Genomic DNA, 22,916 nt, shown 5'->3' with positions numbered 1-22,916 from the left:
ATGTAAGGCAGTTGGTACATGAAATCGTCTTTCACTTTTTTGCAAAAATAAAAAATGAATACGAGCCTCTTCTATGTTATTTCCAGCCAGTTATGAAGTTCAGCTACCAGAAGTCAGCTTTTCTTGCTTAAGTTTTCTCAGTATGAAGTGTGTTTAAAGCTAAAGCCTTTGAAACAAACCAAAGTGCATTATGCATACCAAGCAGTTTACTATTGGAAAACACTGTTTGTCTTGTGTATTTTCATAGAATCATAGAATGGTAGGGGTTGGAAGGAACCTCTAGAGATCATCTAGTCCAACCTCAATTTCAGCAGTTACTTGGACTTTATATCATATTGTTTAACCAACTATCAGTCTAATAAATAGTATCCATAAATAATTTCTGAATTGAAGGTGTTGCCATTAGTTTGCAGTAACGTGAGGAGTTAAATCAGCTGTCACATAAACAGTCTTTGTGAACTTTGAATGTTATTTATTCACACTCAAGATAGCTTATTAAACTAGGATATCCCTTGAAGAAATAGTAAGTGTAACAGGTATTTAACATGGCTTTTTGTTTTAAATTTTTACTATATTTTTGGTTTCATCTCACTATAAACTATTTTGTTACAGGAAATGTTGACATGAAGAGTGTGACAGGTGGGATTTCAGAAGACAATGTCGTTAAGTTGCAAGAGAAAGCTGATTCAGAACTTGCAATAAAGCAGAAAGGTATGGAGAATAAAAACACGACTGCCGCAGAAAATCTAACTTGAGTTCTTCGGGGTTGAGCTTGAGTCCATGCAGCTAAATGGTTTAAGGAGTCCAATTTATACTTAATCCAACTGCTGCCTGATGTTTTAATCACATCCTGATTTGTAAAATGCATGCTCACTGACAAAACAATTACTTTTATTTTATCATTCTTTACTCTTGTGTACGTTTTTAGAGAGACCAGTCCTTGCAGCACCCCAAGGGAAATGCAGGGCTGCTGTGGCTGAATCCATTGGTGACTTGTTCTATGTAAGAACTGAATCATTGCACATTGCCTTTTTGTGCAAGTATTTGGAAGTTTTACTTAGTGTCTCCATCTTACATGATTTTAGAGAAAAATACCATCTCCTCATTATTTCTCCATTTTTTTTTTCCATCAAGTTCTATATAGCTCCCAAGACATACATTGTTAATGAGTTATTTGTATCCAACTACAGTATACATGGAGCTGCTTTTTTGTTTCCTCCAGATCCAAAGGCTGTTTCCTGGTCCACCTGTGGCCTTCAGGGCCTTATAGCCATATCAGTCTAGTGAAATGTATATGGTTGACCAAGACATTTGTGTGACCTTAGACAACTGGGAGAACTTCCATGCTAATTCCTTTTAATCTTATGGAGCTCTCTTGTCTATTGGAATGTATCAGTTATGGAATATAACTTCATATTCCTCTATTTTTAATATGAATGTATGTAAGAGGGATGCCCCCGGCTTCATTACTGGTTTAGATTGGATTATTGGAAAGTATAAGAAGCAAATATTGTATTGACTGTTCTTTATTTGCAGCTTTGTTCAGCAAGATAGTGTAACATAATAGTGCATTATGAACCCTGATTTTTCAAGACGTTCTTAGATGAAAGGGTCACTCAAACATTTCATAACCTTCACAGTTGGAATGTGAAGTCAGTTCTGACAGTCAATAAGCACAGTCATTGCAGATAGCTAAGCTGGATGCTGTTTGGAGCAATTGTAAGACAGCAATCATTTGTCCTTTCTTGCGGTGTTCTTATGTCTTTAACTGCAAATCAAAGTTTCCAAAGGAAGAATTGGTTATAGGATTTTAAAAACGTGGGTTACTGGCTTAAATAACTCCAAAAGTTTCAGGAAAATAAGTTTACTTCTGCATTCTACTTCAGTCTCATAGTCTGTTACGGAGCATTGAGGCTCTGAAGGTTTCTAATGTGGTGGTGTGTGGCTTTTTTTGTTTTCTTCTAATAAATGAGGATTTGTGAGCATTTCAGTAATTCTCCCTTGGTGTCATCCTCCATTAGGAATCCTAATCCTGGCCTCTTAAATAGGAAGTACGTGTTTAAAGCCTTTTGTCAAAAGGGTTCTTTGGCCTGCCTCAGCTATTTGCTCACACACTCCTGAAGTTATTTAGGTTCCACTTTGTTTAGACATGTGCATGTATATTCACCCACTAAGGCAAGAAGGGAGGAACACTTGGATTTCATGGTCACTGTAAAAGTGTGGGCCCACATAAGACTTCTTCAGAAGTTTCTGATTGTGTAGGTTTTTTCTTAACCTTGTTAAATTCTACACAAAGCTTTTTTGGGTGCAGTTTGTTTTCTCACAGTTTTGATAGTTACATTGAAGTACTCTTCTCTGGGAGGAATAATGTCAGATACCTTTCTAAAGTTTATCTCAAGGTAACTTTAAGATGTTGTCACTCATTCAGTTGAGCCATCACAGCTATCTACCACCCACCTGCAGAGAACTGATGTGTGTTTGAAATATGAACAACATTTCCATCAGCTTAGCACAGGTGCTGGGAGGGCAGTGTCTTAAACCAGGTTGTGCTGATCCATCTCTTCAGGCAGTTTGTGGTAATGGGAGGGAGTGGGAAGTGAGAAGGCAGGAGTGCTTATTTGGCAGCAGTGCCAGTTCACACTAGCAGAAGGGTTTAGGAAACTTCTATAAGTCTGCTTTGTTTGTCAATACATTGGAAATCACAGTCCTTGCAAGATGCATAGGCACTGTCTTGTGGGCTTATGTAGTTGGTCCATGATATTATTTGTCTGCTTAATTGGATATTAGATTTATACTCCGGCCAACTCCAGTGGAATTAAATGGAAACTGGGTGTTGAAACTGCTTGAAAATCTGCAACTTCTGCAACTCCAAACCTATCTTTGGATTATGTTAGTCAGAGAACAGAAGAACCTCCACAAGATTTTCAAGGATTTCAGGGGTACTTGGAAATACTTTAAAAAAAGTATAATGTTCTGTGAATTGCTTATGAATTTCCTCTGGACCTTTAATTTTTATGTTTCTGAATTGTGTAAAACTTACTTTGAGGAGTGAACATTTCCTGTGCTTTCCCAGTTCAAAGTAAACTGTCATGGCATTGTCTCTCAGATCTATTGTACAGATTTACATGATTCAACTTTTACACACCTCATTTAACTTTAAGGAATGTCTGCTTAAATATTTTGTCAACCACTTTGATCACCCACTGTCTTTTGACTTGTATAAAGTTTAATTTCTGAGGAATTCAGCTTAGTGACCAGAACATTGATATCTTTAGCCCAGAAGGATGAGTTTGCTGGACACAGTCCCTAAGGTGTTTATCCCCTTTTCCTAGCCCTGGTAGTAGTTCCCAAGTAAGATACTGCAGTTTTTGTGTGCTTCATGCCTAACTCCATCAGACTTTTCATAGAGAATTTATGTAACTTAGCTGAAAAATCAAAGTATTTCTTATTTCCAGGTGAATATGCTAGTGATTAAGGATTATTATAGTGAAAAAAGATCAGTACTGAATATACCATTAATAGTTAAAAACTTCTAGTAGAAAAATCAGAATTTTTAATAAGCAAAGCACTTCTCTACTTCAGTATGTTTTTTCCTTTGATGCTGTGTATTTTTAACTGTAACAAAGCATAATTCAGTTGTTTGAATGCTTTGAGTAGACTTTCCCCAAGTAGTTTCTATTTAAAAGAATATCAGAAAGCCATCTATGAAAGTGCTTTGTGCTAAGTATTTAAAAAAAAAAAAGTAATAGCTTATGAGTATTTTATGAGTTCCAACTTGGAAATAGGCAGAACCCGTGGGAGATTTTTTGAAATATATTACAAGTAGTTATTGCAACAACCAGATTAACAAAATGTATCTTTTCCATTTTTTAATGTCAGTACATGACTTCATTTCTCTCCTCCTATTACTTGTGTTTCTGGCTTCTGTTCATATTAGAAGTGAAAATGATTCACATAAACCTTTTCTCAGATATTGGATCATTGGGTTAGTAATAGACTGAATCTGGAGATCTCCTGGAAATCTGGTATATGTGAGTTGCCCAAAGCATCTTTTTGTTTGCTCTGGGCAGATGTCTTAGCACTGTGCTATGGTATCGTCACTGCACTGTCTCTGCTGGTGCTGTGGGCCTGGGATGAACCAGGGAAGTGAGATGTCAGAGGTGCTCGTTTTTCACACATGTAGTGATTTTGTCTGGGCCAAGATTAGGTAGTGGGGGTCAACAGGGGTGGCTTCTTTAAACCAAAAGCTGCAAGAAGTTTCCCCTGTATCTGACAGGTTCCACTGGAACACGAGGAGAAACTTCTTTGCCATTCATGTGAGTGAGCCTTGGCACAGGCTGCCCAGAGAGGTTGTGGAGTTTCCTTCTCTGGAGATTTCCAAACCTGCCTGGTGATCTCTAGTGGTCCCTTACAACTCTGACCATGCTGTGAATCTGTGATGTACGGTGGTTATTCCTATACCAGTGAGACTGAGGGAAAACTTCCCATAGCAACTATGGTTAAGTGTATTTACATATTTTCCTTAAGTACTTCACTTGACCATATGTAAAATTTTTACTGCCTTGGCCTTTTTTGTTTCAGTTTAGCCATTTGTTGCTTCTTTCAGAGCAGACACTGAAGTGGACAATAGTGTTAGAGGAGTCCTTTCTGTATGTGGTATTGCATGGAAGAAATACTAGCAGATCATTCACCTGAGCAAGATTTTGAGATGGAAACCAAGAACACTGAATGCTTTTTACCTATCAAAACTATTTGTAGAAGCACTGGAGAATGATCTAACCTCAACTTGAACTGGTCAGAGGCACTTGGTGTGATGCCTATCAGCAGGGAAGGAACAGTTTAACTGATTCTATCCAGTTTAAATTGCACACAGGGTAAACCCTATGGAGGGCATAACCATGGTGGGATCACATCCTTGAATTACAAAATCCTTCATGTTGAATAGGAAGGGACAAATGGAGGTCAACCAGTCCAACCCTCTGCTCAAAACTGGGTCAACTAAGAATACAAATAGAGGAAATTAAGAAGTTAAGGTAGATTAGATTATATATTAGGAATTTTCACCAAAATGGCTGTCAAGCCCTGGCACAGATTGCCCAAGGCCATGGTGGAGTCCCCATGCCTGGAAAGATTCCAAAGCTGTGTGGCTGTGGGGTGAGGGACATGGCTTAGTGATGGCTGTGCTGGGGGAATGGTTGGACTAAAGGATCTTAAAGGTCTTTTCCAACCAAAATTATTTTGATTCTAGGTAAACAAAGTTTTTTAAAAAACCCATTGCACAGAATGTAGTCTTTCTAAAATATATCTTTTCCTCTTATGATTTTGTATAATGAATAACTTGAAATATTGCAAATATTGCCACGCAACTATGGAAGAAGTGAGTGAGATGATGTCATTGTTATACATGAGGTAATTTCACAATATTAAGAAACAAATAAAAAGTAAAGAATTTTTAAATGTTTTTTCAAGTGTCCCTTTTGAATTGTGAATACTCAGAGATGTTTAAAAAATGGAAGTTCACAAGATATATAACTTCTATATAAGCTTAAAGAATTTTATTTCTATAGTAAAAAGTTGATCATGTGGTGTTCTTTAGCACACCTTCAAGTGTAATGCTGCTAAGACTGAAAATACTGTTGGAAGAAAAGTTTTATTTGCCCTGCCAACTGATCCAAAATTGTATGTTTGTTTTGATTAATAGAAGGAAAACTGGAGAATGTGGCTCCTGAAAATCCTGCAGTGTCTGAAGTACCTAATGATCTTCCCCCTCAGCCCATCCAAAGGTTTGTTCCTATCCTGTATTTAGTTTGAACGAAAATATTGTATCTCTGAAGGAAATGCAGTCAGTCTAGTTGAAAAACGGAAGAAAACTTGGAGCAGTATGTTTCTGATAGTGGTACCAAATAATTAATATTATCCCATGTATGGTTTCCTTTTATTCACTTTAATTTCCTTCTATAAAGAGACCTTTATGTTATGAAGTGTTTTGGACTTATTTTCTTAATCCATAAAGTACTTTGATGTAGTGTTATTGAAATACGAGGGACATGTGGAGAGTCGAATGAGAACATTGCGTTGCTCACATGCATTTCAGAAACATGGTATAATGGAGACAATGAACTTGCCTTTTAGATCTCAGGGTTTTTAAATTTGCACAGCAAAAGCCTGTGTAATTGTATAACTCGTGAAAATAATGTTTTTCTGTTTGCATTGCAGCATGTACTGTTAGTGTTAAAGTTATTGTGAGTGGTAAATACTTGTGCTGTGTACACGTTATTTTTTAGATATACAATTCAAGATGTGGTTTTACATGGAATCATAGGGGAGTTTTTTTGTTTAGGACACAGTTCCTAGATTTTGCTAGACTCCTACTCAGATAGTAAGTATTGTGATATTGGATTGTATAGTCGGGATGTTTTCAGTCGTGTTTTCTGCACTGGCTAATTTAGCTCATGAGTGTGTACATTACTGTTCCTTTGGAGGGCATGTGAGGCTTCCTTTTAGAATGTAAATGAAAAAGCCTCTTTGTTGTTGCAGGCATATTCCCCGTCCCAGCAGTGCAAGACCAGCACCACCCCGAGTAAAACATCAAGAAAGCACAGAGCCCTTAGTTCCAGAAAGGTAAGGAATGTGGGAGATGCAGAGCAGATACATAATTCTTGTACCACAGTGTTCTCAGATCTTCACAGAATCACAGCATGATCAGGGTTGGAAGGGACTGCAAGAAATCATCTACTCCATCCCCCTGTTAAAGCAAATTTACCTCAATTAGGGGACACAGGAACATGTCCAGATGGCTTGAGAAATCTCCAGAGAAGGAGACTTCACAACCTCTCGGGGCAGCTTATGCCAGGGCTCCCTCACCTGAGCAGCAAAGAAGCCTTCCCCTCACTTTCCATTGAAACTTCCTGTGTTCCAGCTTCTGCTTGTTAACCCCTTGTTCTGTCACCACCCACCATAGAAAAAAGACTGACCCCATCCTCTCAAGCTTTAGGTATTTATTAGGTAAATACCTTTAGATATTTATCAGCATTGATAAGGTCCCATCCCAGCCTTCCCTTCTCTAGATTAAACAGCCCTGGATCTTGCAGCCTTTCCCTGTCAGATGTTCCAGTCCCCTCGTCATCTTGACAGCTATTCGCTGGACTTTCTCCAGCAGTTCCCGTTCTCTCTTGAACTGGGGAGTCGAGAACTGGATGCAGAACTGCAGCTGTAGCCTTAGCCCAGGGCAGAGCTGAGGGAGAGGAGAACCTCCCTCAACCTGCTGGCCACACTATTTCTGATACAAGCCAGGATGCCATTGGCCTTCTTGGCCATGAGGGCGTATTTCTGGCTCATGTTTAGCTTGTTAGCAACCAGAACTCTCACACAGAGCTGCTTTCCAGCAGGTCACTCCAAGCCTGTACTGGTACATGGGGTTGTTCCTCCCCAGGGACAGGACTCTGCCCTTGCCCTTGTTTAACCTCATGAGGTTCCTCTCTGCCCAACTCTCTAGCCTGTTGACATCTCACTGAATAGGCAGCACAGCCTTCTGGTGAATCAGCCAGTCCTCCCAGTTTGGTGTCATCAGCAAACTTGCTGAAGCTACAGTCTCTCACTTTTGTGCCTCGTCTGCTGCTGAATATCATTAAGATGGATCACGTCACTGCTTCATGTTTCTCCTTCCTTGGAGATCTTCAAGAGCTGCTTGGTCATGTTCCTATGCGACTTGATCTAGGTGAACCTGCTCCTGCCCAGGGTTGGACTAGATGGTCTCTAAAGGTCCCTTCCAACCCTTACCATTCTATGATTATCTACAACTTAGATCTTAATAGATTTGAACAGCTCTTAATAGGTGTTCATTTTTGTTGTGTCTCTTCCAGGAGCGGTAGTGGTAAAACAGTCTCAAACGTGATCATAGACCAGCTGGTTTCTGATGATGATGAGCAGTTTGTGGTGGAGGCAGAACTGTTGCTGCCAGAAATGCCAGATCTGGCAAAGGTGTGTTCACAGTGCAAATTAGAAAACCTTTTTCCATACTTCCTTTGTAGCTTAGTTGTCTGTGTAGCTTCTAGATTAATATTTTTACATTATAGCAAAGCCAACTTTTGCAACTAAAACTGTCTTCCTGCATGTTTAGGAGCCAGAATTGGAGCTGATTGAGGGTCAAAAGCATGGTATGTTTGCTTTTACATATATTTATATCTATATATAAAAAATAAAATCATAAGTTAAAACAAAGGCTGAACACTTCAAATGAATTGAGCAGCAAAATACCTCCTGAGGACAGGAGCTTGCAACTTTTGTGAGAGTAACAAAGTATTTATCAAGTGCAATTTTGTTCACTTGTGCAGCTGGATTTACAACTGATGTTATGTTCAGATTTTCTAGACATTTTTTATGTCCACACAATTTAAAATTCTGCATAAAACTCTTAAATGAATGTTTCCTACAGTATCAGGTACAGCTTGTCAACTCTGAGATGTGGGATGGAATTGGCTGTTCCAGGCAAGTTATAAAAAAGCTTTTAGAAAAATTGTTGGACCGGTGCTTAACAACATTTATGCTTACTTGTGACCTTAGATCTTTGATGCAGGCGCTTTCATTATGGTTACACTGGATGAGACTTAGGCAGAAATACTTTACTTTCATCCTCACAAATGAGTGTATATCTAGATGTATATCCTAAGGGTGCAAAGGAAAAGGCTTTGTGTCAATAGAGATCCAGGATCTGGTTCTGTACCAGGAGTTGTTCAGTAAATGATACCAATGATACAGTTTGATTTAGAGGACACTGGAGAAAATAGATCAAATAGCAAATACCTTCTATCTCAGAAATTGAAATACATAATAGAATACTGTTCATGTTACTCTAAAATAGTTTACATTTTAAAAGAATAAAGTTGGCTTTGATTTTGTTGTCTGAATGTTTAATACAATATTTTAATGCCAACCAGTGCTGACAAATATACCAATTTTTCAACAGGTGGGCTTGTAAAAAGAATCCTAGAAACAAAGAAAGATTATGAGGTGTCACAGAAATCAGCAAAGATGACAGAGAGGGTAAGATGGTAATGACCTTCAAAGATCTGTGAATACTAAGTATTATAATCCTAACTTTTTTCTCTGTCTTAAATGTGTTCTTAACATTTATGATCAAACTTTCCTGCTTGATGTGTTATACTGATTTTTGTCTACATTCGTCTGTCAGATGTCGTACCTTCTCTGTGTAGTGCTCTGTCTTTCTTGCCTTTAATTTTTGTGGGTTTGGGTTTTTTTTTTTCAGTATTTCAGTACAATTTTTCAGGGAGGCTTCCTTAGCTTGTTCTTTTGCTTTCCAGAAAAAAGTCTGTTGATTTCAACTTTGCCTCAAATGTAGTAGGTCACACCATGCATTTGTACCATGATTGTTTTGATCTTACTGTCCTCTGGACATTTGAAGAAGGATATCCTATTGCCTGACAATAATTATCATCATCAAAAGAAAATAGAATCTCTAGTGCTGTTAACCAAATCAAGGAAAGTTCCTTTCATCAAACATTTCTCTAGTAATGTCCCAGCATTCTGGTCTGAGTCTATGAAGTGATGTGATTTGAACTAGTTTTTTCCACAATCGGTAACTGAGAAGGGGAAATTACTTTGAGTTTGCTGTTTCTTTTTATGTTGGATTTTGTTGTGTTGATAACTTCGAAAAGGTCTAGAAAGAGTCTATCGATAATCAGAAACCAAAAGCAAGAGGCTGAAACCCCTGATTTGAGTGTCTTCCTGTTACAAGTGGAGAGCTCTTGGTTTTTCATCTCACAAGAAGCAGCAAAACTCAGAGCCTTTAGATGGACTCTTCTGATCCTTTGGCAAGATTTTAAATCCCTAAGCTAGTTTGGGTAAGGAGACACTAAGGAGTGCATTGCAGAGTGCTGTTATAAAAGCACAGACAGGTATGTAATGTTTTGGAAAGGCGAGTGCTTTTCATCGACTCTTAAATCTTCAACTCCAATCACACCTTACATTTTTTAAATGTTAATTCTGTATTGTAAGGTCTTAATACCTATATTCTTTTCCATGAATGATCTGTAGTTTGGCATACTGTTTTAAGATGCTGCAACGCAGAACTCAAGACTCCTGCTTTTCACAGAGCATCCATCTCCTTCAGATAGCTGTCTGAAATCAGTAGTGACTTTTGAAGTCTTGACCACTTGATTGCCTCTTTTGACTCAACTGCAGTAGTTTGGCAATGAGTATGCCATGTGAGCATATGAGCATGGCAATGAGTATGCCATATGAGCAAAGCATACAGCAGAAAAAAAACATGTCCCTAGGGGACTAAAACTGTGGTAGACAGAAGACTGTTTTAAAAATCTTATCTAGAACTTGTATGACTTTATCATCCCTTCTACAATCTTCAGCAAAAGTCACACAGTATTAACTTCTAGGACTGGAGTTTTGGGAGGGTAAAATCAACAATTCTTTCATCTTAGAAATACTCCCATATGCTTTCATGTCCAGTGGTAGTGGGTTATGCTGCCACACAGACCACCTTTCCATTTCTTCTCCAGTAAGTTGAGAAAATCAGGATAGCAGATCAGACCCTTGGGGGAGTATACTCCTTTCTGAAGTTGAGGACTCTATGAAAGGAAAACACCTTCAGTTTTTTGCTTTATTGAACATAATGAATTACATACCATTTATAATAAATGTGCAGCTTGTAGTGTCTATGTTCTGATTACTTAAACACTGTTAACTATTTCTGATTAATATGTCTGATGTGAAAACTTGTGTGCTTGATTATTCTGTCATATAATTGTTCAGAGAAAAGAATCCTAGAATGGTTTTTAATTAGAAGGGACCTTAAAACCTTAAAGCTCATCTCATTCCAAACCCCTGCCATGGACAGGGACACCTTCCACCAGATCAGGTTGCTTAAAACCCCATCCAACCTGCCCTTGAACACTTCCAGGGATGGGGCAGCCACAGCCTCTCTGGGCAACCTCTGCCAGGGCCTCACCACCCTCACAGGGAATAATTTCCTTACATCTCATTTAATCTCCTCTCTTTCATTCTGGAGCCATTGCTTCTTGCCCTGTCATTCTAGGCTCCTGTAAAAAGTCCATTTCCAGCTTTCTTGCCAGCCCCTTTAGGGACTGGAAGATGCTCTAAGGACTCCTTGGAGCCTTCCCTTCCCCAGGCTGAACAACCTTAACTCTTTCAGTCTGTCTGCATAGGAGAGGGGCTCCAGCCTTCGAATCATTTCTGTGGCCTACTCTGGACTTGCTTCAACAGCTCCATGTCCTGATGTTGATGTCCAAAGCTGGAGAAAGCACTGCGGGAGGACTTTCACCAGAGCAGAGCAGAGAGGGACAATCCACTCCTTCAGCCTGCCAGCCACACTGCTTTGGATGCAGCCCAGGATGCAGGTGGCTTTTTGGGCTGCAAGCACACATTGCTGGCTCAAATTCAACTTTTCATCCACCAACATTCCCAAGTCCTTCTCCACAGGGCTGCTCTCAGTCACTCATTGTCCAGCCTGTATTTGTGCTTGAGATTGCCCTGACTCAGGTGAAAGTTTAAACACAGGAGAATTAAAAGTTGTTATTGCTCTGTTTATGCTCTAAAACTCTGCTCTGGAGTGATGCTGAGCTGGCTCTCAGGAGCACAGGGAATACAGCCCTTCCTGTACCAGGACTGTAACTAGGTGGTGCTGTTGAATCAGCCTCGAGGTGAAGTTTGGGGACTGAGTTATTTAGTTATGTCTTTCTGCCAGGACACAATATGGCTGCAGGCTGTACTGTTTGGTGTGGTGTCCTGTCAACTTAAGCGCTGGACATAGAAAGGGACAATGAGGGAGGGTTTACAAAACCATGTGGATTTAATGCTTGGGAAGCTTCCTCTGGTGTTTCTGCTAAATTCTCTTTTTTTTCTGAATAAGAGTAACTTTAAACGATTCCCTTTAACCCCTTAGAATTGTTTTTAAACACACATGGACAATTGTGTCCTACAATAACCATTTAGTGCCATTGCGCATTTTCAGTCTCTAAAACATTCATTCAGTCCTTGTTTGTCTTTTGTTGCATCTTTTGAAGCCCTGATCTGTGTTAGCAGCATTGATAATAGACAACTAATTCTGGAAAAAAATGTGCTGACTTCTTAGTCTATCACATGAAAAGTTGCATGCAGTGCTAAGCCCTGGAACATCATCTGATCTCATATCCAAGCAGCTGCCTGCTACTGCAGTAGGTTTCTTTGCTGCTGCGGCTTTTGAGATTACGTTGCTGAAGTCGTTGGGATTGGGAGAGGAAAAGTGTAGTTCTCCTGACAGCAGAGGGGAAAAAAAAGTCAGTGGAAAAGATGATGAGAAATGCTTGGAGTTAGTGACCGGGACTTGAAAGAGGTAGTTCAGAAAACATGAGCTGGAGACATTACTGAATCACTGGAATTTGATTTAGAGGATAGAGACACTGTGATGCAGGAGACATTAAAAGTGAAAAATAAATTTCCAATGTGGCATTGCCTCTAGGAATATTTCAGGGACCAGATATGCAGAGGGTAGGAGGTAAGGGTGGTGTCGCCCTCCTCATGAGCATATCTCATCTCTGAGGGATGTTCCTAACATCTCACGGCATGCGATGGCAGGATTTTTTTTTTCTTGCAAGACTGCAGACCAACAGTTTTGGGAGGAATAGTTACTGGTCTGGGGAATCTCTTCGGAGAGAGGCAGCAAAAGTAATTATTCTGCCAAGTGGTCTCATCAGGCAAATGGAATCGTGTCCTCTTATGTTGATGGGACTATGACAATGGGTCAGGGAATCCAGCCAACATGCTGTGTTCAAATGGCTGTAGGTTGTATGCCAGATCTATCTCTGCAGTCTGCTTGGGAAGCAACATCAGTCTGGGATTTGACCATTTCTCCCCAGACTGTCAACTCTTTTGTTTAATTTGTTTTCCGTCACACTCTCCAGAAGAAATATCTTCTACATCAGTGTGCAGCTGGGTTCCAAAACATATTATGCATTGGAGAGTGAGTTGTAATTGTACTTCTGTATTTTGGAGTAAGGTAACTAAAAGTCCAGTAAAAATTTGAAAGAATTGTTGCGTTGGGAAATTACGTCTGATGAATTGAAGGTTATCCTTTTGTCTGTCAGTAAGAATGTTCATATTCCCCTGTTTGTTAAACTATTCAGTACAAAATAAAGTAAATACTTTCCCAATTATGTTCATGAGTCCTTAAAACCTTGTTCTTCTGGCAGCTGGGAAAATGAAGGGAGAAACAGATACGTTTGTAGCCTGAGTGTTGGAACTTTTTCCTAATACTTTATTAAGTCAGATATTCAGCAAAAAAAAAATTATGAAAGATTTATTGTGGATTAATCAACTAGAAATTAGATGGAGTTGGTGGAAGAATAATTAGGCCAAATGTGACACTGTTGAACTCTTTGGGATGTTTCATACTTTTACTTGTAACTGCTGATTGCCAAGGAGCAGGTATTTGTGTTTAAAAACGTTCCTCTTATGTGCTGCATTTCCCAAACGTGCATTTGCTGTTTAAGAAGTTCTAATAAAGAAAAAAAAAAAAGACAGAAAGTCCCCTTTCATCATCTAGATTGTGCATGTGCAGAAACTTAAAAAAATATACACCATTTTCAGGTCAAACAAAGAGGTCATCCTGGAAATACACAAGATTTTTCCTGCCTTGATTAGCTGCGTTCAGACTAACAAATTCTTAAAAGGACTTTCTAAATGTATTTGTTTAGAATCTGTATCTCTAATGTTAAATAGAGAAAGAAACATATGTTACAGTTTCTATTCCACTTCATTTATTTGATGTGTGGAAAATGTAAGCAGGTTATTAAATAGTTTAAGCAAGTGGATCGCAGAGTTCCACAGAATTTCACATATTTGCACCACCAAATGCAGTTCCTGGGCTTCAGAAAAGAAGCAGCTTTGAGGTTTTTGTGATGAACAAGTGATATTAAATAACTTAGCACCTGAATAATATTAACTCTAATTGCAAGAGTGATAAATGAAGTATGTACTTGTAAGCGTAGAACAAATACAATCCTTGCTGATTCTGCTGGCCTCAGGTTCTTCAGGTCATGGATTTCTATGTGAATCCATGAGCTGCATAACATTTGGTATCCCCTCTGTCAGTGCAATTAGTCATGTCATGTTCAGCAGCTGGATGCATACATCCCACCATGCAAGACCCCAGCTTCTCAGCATCCTGCCAGGTTAATATGGGATAAGAAATGCTGACAGTAACATTCAATAGGAGTTACCTGCAGAAGGGCTTTCATCCTTGTGCAACAGCTATGTTCACGATATGTTGATGCAGTGATCTGAACAAAGCTGTGATTATAAGATTTTGGTGCAAATTAGGAGCTTTACCCAGCAGTCTGGTTATGGACATAGGCGCTTAAATTGAATGACTATATGCTTGAGTGTCCTTGTTGCACTTAGTACCAGCTCAGAAAAAAACCCCAACCTTGGTTCCCCAAGTAATTATGTTACAAGCTGTGAACACAGGAACAGGATTTTTGTCCCTCTTGTGATGTTTCTTTGCTGGGGCCTTTGTGCACAAAACCACTAAATGTTCTCTCCTATGGGTATGGTATAAATGCAACATGAGACAGCAGATGGATGTGTTAAACAGAAAGGATATATAAAAGTGCCACGAGACAGCTGGGATTTACATCCCGAGGAGGGGATGCGATGCATCAGCTGTGTGGCAGCAGTGTATTGCAGGACACAGTGCAGGTGACTTCCACGTATTTCAAGAAGCTTATCAGTGGATTTGGCTAGGGCATAGACAGGTGTGAAAGCAGTTGTTTGACAAAAGTAAAAGGCTTATTGCAAACTGGTTTTTTGAGATGAAAAGAAGCTGCGTTTTCAAGAGGAGGAGGTCATGAACCCAGAGTTCCAACGGTGTGAGCAGAAAAGGAAAGATGGGCAGAACTTGCACTCATTATGCCATTATGACTGAATTAATGCTATTTACTATTGTTAAGTACCTCTAGAGGTGTCTCTTGGCATGTGTGTGGTCAAACTCCCAGGATTGGGCTTGGTGTGCTGAGCACTGCACCATATCTGTGAGGTTTGATGAACTGACCTCCCCAGTGCAAACTGAATGTGAAGTAAACATATTCCAGAATGTTTTCCTGTGCCCCCTGACAGACAGGAAACTGTTTTAGCAGGGGGTTGGTCTGGGTGATCTGTAGAGGTCCCTTCTAACCCCCATCATTCTGTGATTCTGTAAAGCAGATTGGCTCTGGGGGCTGAGGTGGAGTGTTCATGTCCAGCTCTTTTTAGGGGTATCAGATGTGAAGTAGGGGGAAAACAACCACCTCTGCCTCCCTGCCCCGCCCCCCCCCCAAAAAAAAACAAAAGGAAGAAGAAGCCCTTTTTAAAGAGCTGTGCTTTTGTTTTCTTTTGATGCCTTCCAACTCAGAAACAGTTAATCTAATGGTAAAAACATTGTGTCTCTGATCCCTTGGCCTGTGCCTGAACTTGGTGCACAGTATAAGCAGAAAAAGCATGCAGTTCATTTGAAATGATTTAACGTTTATTGGTTTCCCTGTGTTTCTGTGAGAGAGTTTCTGACAGTGATCCCTAGTGGATAGTTACAAACTACTTAAAATGCAGACTCTGTAAAAACCAGGAAAAGAAAACACCCTTTTTGATAAAAAATATTTTGTACAATTAAAAACCTCTCACCTTGTTTTAGCATTGAATGTATCAAAATGACTTGTTCAAAATGAAGTTTCTGTCCTGTCCTATAGAAAGAAGAGGGAAATGGTAGAGTTCCGTAAAACTATTACTTGAGTCTGTTTTTATCATGAGACATGATGGAATAGTTGAAAGGGGCTCTAGAAACAATCAGGTGCTTGATGGATAATTTGTTCTAATTAGATTAATGTTTAAAAAGTGTTAATTGAAAATGAAAACAAAGGAGAAAGTATATAAAAGTATAAAACCACCATTTCTAGAAGTAAACTTTTCAAACAATGTATGGAGGAAAAAATACCTTAGCACCTCTTTAGCCTAGTAGGTGTCAGGCATTACAAATGCGCTCAGCAGCCTGGCTCTTAGAAATGGATGTCTTGTGAAAGATCCATTTATGTGGAGCTATGCACACTGCAGTATTTACACTAATTGCTTCAGTGAACAAGTGAGTTCTGGTGACTTCTGGAGCCCTGTTGATGTTTTCCCTTGTATCCAAGTCTACATTGTGTTCTGTTCACATTGAGGTAATGCAAAAGGCAGACTTATTCCCACAATTCCAAAATAAACATTTACCTTGGTGCCTTTCGAAAAACATGAAGGGAGGGAAGAGCAGTGGGTCTACAGGAGCGATACAGTGTTTTATATAGGGATAATTTATCGATTCTTTGGCTTTTGTGAAAGGAGAGTTGTGGTGTATGGCCTAATTAAATAGACTGGAATAATTATGCAAAATGAGCAAAGGTGGCATTCAGAACTCTTACCACTTACGTTGCCTCTTGTAATAAACCATCTGCCATAATTCTTAATGTTTTAAAAGAATGTCTCATGCAGATTTTAACTCATAACTATGAAACTGAGGACAGGATGGCTCCCCTCCCCTTCTGCTTTACTATCATCAATAGCTGGCAACACTTTAATACTTTGTGATGCTAATTCTCTGTCCTGAGCTCAACTGTCTGTAGGCTGTTGGAAATGTAGTGTGGCATCATGGTGGCACAAGTATTACTGAAATGAGAGAAGGAATTGATGGTTATTTTGTAACTCATGTGAGGAGGGACAACAATGTGCCACTTGAGCTACTGCATCTTCAGATGTTGGGAGATTTTTCTTGGGAGCTTGAAATTTCAATGCTTCTCCTTTAGAGACATATAGTAGAAAACTTTTGCATGGTCTTAAACCACTCTGACAACATATAGCGTGTGTTTCAAAGACATTTGGGGGGGGTTAACTAGCTTATTGATGTAGCTATCCAACTAGCTTTTATTAGACTTCTAGTGGTAGTATGTTTCAGTGCTTCAAATGACTTTGAAAGGGATAATATTATATCTTTTTAATTTCTATTTTGAAGAACTGAACTGCGCGAAGAGTATGCTGGAGTTACAGGGGCACTGAAGGTTTTCAAAAATATTTGCTAATATACTCTAAGGTCATCCTCCTGTTTCATATAAAGTACTTCATGGTGTTTTATTTCCACTTGAGCTTTTCAGGCAGCTCTGTATTTTAGCATGGAGTATTCCAAGTTGTTAACTGGATCTAAGTTTTAAATTATACCATTCTGGTTTATGTGTTTACCAAATTGTGGGATTTTCACTTCTACTTTATTTTTTATTTTCATACCATACTTGCTGGTGTTGAGAAGTGTGGCTGCTCAGATTGACAAGGTATCAAGACAGTTGTGCCAGCATTACAAGAACGTAAAACATTGAACTCAGCATTTGGAAAACAAACCAGAAGCATTCTTCAGGTTTTCACACACCCAGCTATATCCTCAGATAGTGGCCTGACTAAGTCTTCTCCCTTCTGAGATAGTTAATTTGAAACAAATTTCTTACCTCTTGCCTGTGGCTATTTATAAAAAGTGGTGGGGAGGAAATTGATGAGGGATTGGTGCACTTAGGAAGAGAGGAGAAACAAGGCACTAGGAAAACCACATTGTAGCATGTGATGCAACTCTGCCGCTGAGCTGAAGGTGATTGTCTTTATAGGTAATTTCCTAATTACATTTGGAAAGTATAATGCCATGGATGAAACCTTCTCTATGGCTTTGGTGGAGCACAATATGTAGAGTTACTATAGAGAGCAAAGGGGTTTGAAACACTGAAAGTGCAGATCTGGTCATACATCTTTACTAGCTGCAGCCAGGTGATGGGACAAAAAAATATTTTCAGGAGAGAAACTCTCGTAAACCTGAGATTTGTACTCAGCCTTATTAAATGGTTTGTATACAGGAGCCTGTCCTGTGATCTGTATCTTCAGGGGCACATGGGCAAAAGCCCTTTTCTCCAGGGAGCAGCAAAATCAACAGGGAGAGAAGCTGGACAACTTCGTATACTCCCCCTGTTCTGGCCACTGGTGAGGCTGCACCTTGAGTGCTGTGTACAGTGTTGGGCCTCTCACTCCAAGAGGGATATTGAGGAGCTGGAGTGTATCCAGAGACAGGCACCAGAGGTGGGGAAGGGTCTGGAGCACAGGTCTGATGGGGAGTGGCTGAGGGACCTGGGAGTGTTTAGTCTGGAGAAGAGGAAGCTGCGGGGGAGACCTTGTCGCTCTTGGCAACTCCCTGACAGGAGTTTGTGGCCAGGGAGGGTGTTGGTCTCTGCTCCCAAGTTACAGGTGACAAAGCAAGAGGAAGCAGCCTGAAGTTGTGCCAGGAGAGTTGGGCCAAGGAGGAGACCCAGGGGAGATGGTCTGCTCCACCCTGAGCAGCTGTGCTTGGAGCTGGGGTGCTCAGCAGCTCTCGGGGGATGAAATGGATCAAGAAGCAGCACTTTCATCTTTGCACAGTAAAGGATAGCAAACACATGGATGACTCTAGAAAGTATCAACATCACATGTTTTATGTAATGTAGCATAATGAAACACCTGCTTCTGTGAGAGGCATTGGTTGAGTGAAAAAGAATTCAGATGAGTGTTATTTTTAGCAGTTTAGCCAGCACTCATGAATTGACTTAGGAAATGAAGATCACAAGTTTAGCAGCATTTGTCACCTTAGCCCAGTTCCTAATTAAACAACTTCAACCTTATAAAGTCACAGTAAACTCAGATGTCCCACCGTTTTCAAGCACCACGTGTGTGGTAAAACACAAGCATCAGATGTAAGTAGATCTCAGCTTTCAAATCTTAGAAGTATTTTTCTAAAATATATATATATCTGAGTTCATTGGTAAGCCAAGGGCTGCTGAAATGTATTTGGCAGTAGTCCCTGCTGCCTCCAAAGGCAGCTGAACAAACAGCCCACAGCTCATACAGGAAGACAGGCCAATGGGGTAGAGGGCAGGAGGGGACAGGATGGTAGATTTGGTGTTGCAGTAGGAGGGAGAAGTCCAGTGCTGCCTCTGTGGTTACACACGACAAGGAGCTGTGCTGAGGAACTGGTTGATCCTGCACTTGGGGTGGTAGCAAAAGACCTTTCTACTTTTCCAGGATGCATTAAATGACCAAAATGACTTTAAATAAACTTACTTGAAGCTTCATGTGTCTTAAAGAAAAACTCGGGTAGAAATGTGACCCTTAGGGCTCTTGGAAAGAAAACCAAATTTGGGTGTTTTTCTTCAGGAGGGAGAAAGAAGACCTATTGAACTGGTGGTGATTGCTGTTTCCAGAGAAGGCTTTCCTTGGATAAGATTATTACAGTGGCATCACTTTGCTCTTTTTACAGCATCTATTTGGTCTCTGTGGCTCTGCCACTTCAGCAAACGCTTTCTCTGTAATTAAATTGCATTTAGGTAGGAGGCTGACCACAGAGACTTTGTTGGCTGCACATGAGGGAAGTGTACACAAGACCAAATTATTTTTGAGTAGTGGAGTATATTGAGGCCACATCTGCAGCCTGCATGATTTTACAGCCACTGTTAACAGAAGCCTAACTACTGTATGAGCTCTGCTGCAGTGTGCAATGCTGTTATTAGGACCAGCATTAGGAACGGGAAAGACAGATACAGGCAGTGGAGGGAGAGAGGACCAATTTAGGGAACTAGGAGGAAATTGTGTCCTTCAGTGTACGCTGTACCTCCCTAGTAGCAGCTGGCAAGAAGGTCAGACAAACATTTTTGGTGTAGTAGCCTATAACATGATCATAGAATTATAGAATCATTTCAGTTGGAAAACATCATTAAGATCCTGGGGTCCAATCACTGACTTCACACTGCCAAGCCCACCACTCAACCACGTCCCTCAGCACCTCAGCTACACGGCTTTTAAGTATTTCCAGGGTTGGGGGCTCTACCACCTCCCTGGACAGCCTGAACCAGTGTCTAACAACCCTCTCAAGGAAAAAGTTCTTCCTAATCTGCAATCTAAACCTCCCCTGGTGCAACTTGAGGCCATTTCCTCTTGTCTTATCACTCATTACTTGGGAGACGAGACCAACTCCCACCTTGCTACAACCTCTGTCAGGTAGTTGTAGAGAGTGATCATGGCTCTCCTCAGCCTCCTCTTCTTTAGACTGAACACCCCCAGCTCCCTCAGCCACCCCCGATCAGGCTTGTGCTCCAGATCCTTTGACAGCTCCAGTGCCCGTCTCTGGACACAATCCAACCCCTCGATGTCTTTCTTGGAGTGAGTGATCCAAAATTTGGCAAGGGTGCCTTTCCTAATCACTTCCTCCAGAGTTTAACATCACACTTTCTTTCAGTGTTGTTAGACACTGTGATTTGCAACAGTACTGAGTAAAGGCCAACACAGTAAATCCTGGTGCAGGGGGCTGAGTGAGGTAGTGACAGTCCAGCCTTGCCCCCACAGAGTGCACAGGGAGAGATGAATGTGTGATTTGTGTGAGCGCATTGGCAGCCAGTTGTAGCAGCAGATAGATAACAAAAGTGGTTTTGAGTGTTACATGTCTGTGGAGAGCTTCTGTTTGTTGATGCCACATTAAGACAAAGAAATTTCCCTTTCAATATATAGAAATTGGTTGAAGTAAACCATGACTGAATGTGAAGGAGGTTTATGGAATCCCAAAACAGTCTTGAGTTGGAAGGGACCTTAAAGATCATCTCATTACAACCCTCCTGCCGTGTGCAGGGCCATCTTCCACCAGACCAAGTTGCTCCAAGCACCATCTAACCTGGCCTGGAGCACTGCCAGGAATGAGGCAGCCACAGCCTCTCTGGACAACCTATACCAGGGCCTCGCCACCCTCACAGCGAAGAACTGCTTCCTAGCATCCAACCTAAACCTAGCCTTTTTCAGTTTAGTTTCCCCACACCCCCCCTCCACTGCCTTGAGAAAGATTATGTCAAGAATGAGAACATCAGGGAGATCATTTATGGAGTTGAATACTAATTTGACTTTTTTGTGTGCTTGTGATCTGAAAAGCAGTTTCATATTCCTGATGCTGTTGTACAGTTTTGGAGCCATCCGCTGTAGCAGCGGTAGTTGGGACATGGCACGCTTTCTGCTTACCTCTTTCTTGGATATTGCTTGATTCCTTTTTTCTATTGAAGACTCTCATAAACATTTCTCCATATTCTTTGGAGTTAGCAGTCTCCAAAACACTCTTCACTTAATACTTTATGTCCAGCAACCACATTCCCTAGTTTTGATGCTTTCCTTCTTATCCATCCTTTCCATTAGGAGAAGCCCTTTGTATCGGAAGCAGCTAGGAAGAAAGAGAGAGACTTGGTAGCCAAAGAAATTGAGAAATTTCAGGTGTCTATTCAGACTCTGTGCCAGAGCGCCCTTACACTTGGCAGGATCATGGATTACATCCAAGAAGACATGGATGCCATGAAGAACGAGTTGCAGATGTGGCGGCACGAGAACAGGCAGCACGCAGAAGCTCTACAGAAAGAGCAAAGGTGAGTATGGTCAGGGAAAGTTTCATTTACCACTCAAGACCTCTGGTTTGAGGAGAGGGGAGAGTTTTATTCATTTTTCAAAGCAAGTTGTCATCACCCATTTTTTTGGTTTGAGGATATTTTTTGCCATCTCTTGTTTTTTGAAATGTTAAAGTCTTAACCTGAGATCAATTTCACATGGTGTACATGACAGCAGAGATGCAAATGTTTGTGTGAAATAAGAGAGCTTGATTTCTTTTTCTCAGAAATACTTAAGGAGCAATGGGGGAAGAGCTTAGTAAACAGAACAGATTTGGAATCAGGACTAGGAGTGAATTCACACAGTCTACTCTCTTTGTGCCATTGAATTCAGCACGTTCTTCAGTGGTGTTAGTTCTTGTTGTCTGTACAAGGTTTAAAAAAAAATCATTGTAAAGCCAGGAGAGTGAAGGTGACATGCATAGTACAAATAAGGTCAAGCCTAGGAGCAGTTTCTTTGGCCTTACTTGTCTCACCATTGGGTCTTTATGCTCCTTGGAAACAGAACCTCCCTTCTAGCTATGTGTTCTCTGGCCTGAAACATGAGTGAGATGTCAATGTCTTTGGATTCACAGCCAGCATAGATAGATTTGCTGCTCCTTGAATCAATGAGCTTCATTCCTGCAGAAGCAAGTACAGGTGGTATTCTTAGCTAAGTCCTATCTTGGTAGGTAGCAATGTGTTAAATGTTGGAAATTTACAGTTGCTGGCTTAGTCTGCTATCTGGGATGGAAATTAGGGCTTTGGTTCACATATGAAGTGTAATGATGTTAATTCCTTGCATTTACATAGCACCTTCTATCCCAAAACCTCAACAGGCTTTAGCATTTTGGTTGGCTTCAGAATTCACCACCCCTGCAGAGGGAAAGGAAACAGTATTTGGATGTATTTTACATTTGGAGAAACTGAGGCATCAACTCACCTTTACACCACACCTGGTGACAAGAAGCAGGGCTCAGGCCTTCCTCCAGGCATGTGCTTACTCCTGGTTCCACTTTGGTCCTGCCAAAAAAAGTGTTTATCCTTTGACTGTTTTCCCAGCACAATGACTGTATATGCTTCACTAGTGTCTTATGTCCCAAGTGTTAAGGACAAAAGTGTCTCCTTGACAGTGGTGCAGGGGGAGAGGGAGGAGAGAGAAGAAGGAACTGCTCAGCTGAATTTGTTTGCAGATTCTTGTCAAACCACGTTTTACAGTAGCCAGTTGTTTTGTGCAAGACCACAGGCACACTGGCATCCCTTCAACAGGGCTCTCAGTTCCCTTGCACAACTGCCACAGCAGATCCCAGGCCTTCACAGAGCTTCCTATAAGATCCTAATAAAATCAGTGTGGTATTAAAGCATGTCCAATCCTTCAGGAAAGAATTAGAGAGTATCAGACGTGAAGAAGACAATGTTTCCCATATGTAC

General features: G+C 40.5%; 1 protein-coding gene across 3 annotated transcripts in view; it reads left to right on the top strand.

The window, feature by feature from the left end:
- TRAF3IP1 (TRAF3 interacting protein 1) overlaps positions 1-22,916 on the top strand; it is a 51,332-nt gene that overhangs the window by 26,691 nt on the left and 1,725 nt on the right. For all 3 annotated transcript variants that reach the window (XM_062002424.1, XM_062002425.1, XM_062002426.1), the window contains exons 8-14: positions 613-711; positions 5,702-5,783; positions 6,538-6,621; positions 7,863-7,980; positions 8,120-8,156; positions 8,966-9,042; positions 21,265-21,488. In XM_062002424.1, the coding sequence (XP_061858408.1) occupies positions 613-711; positions 5,702-5,783; positions 6,538-6,621; positions 7,863-7,980; positions 8,120-8,156; positions 8,966-9,042; positions 21,265-21,488 (721 nt within the window). The remainder of the gene's footprint in view (positions 1-612; positions 712-5,701; positions 5,784-6,537; positions 6,622-7,862; positions 7,981-8,119; positions 8,157-8,965; positions 9,043-21,264; positions 21,489-22,916) is intronic.

This window comes from Colius striatus, chromosome 9, assembly GCF_028858725.1.
Source record: "Colius striatus isolate bColStr4 chromosome 9, bColStr4.1.hap1, whole genome shotgun sequence".
NCBI lineage: Eukaryota > Metazoa > Chordata > Aves > Coliiformes > Coliidae > Colius > Colius striatus.
This window is presented reverse-complemented; position numbering and strand designations above follow the sequence as displayed.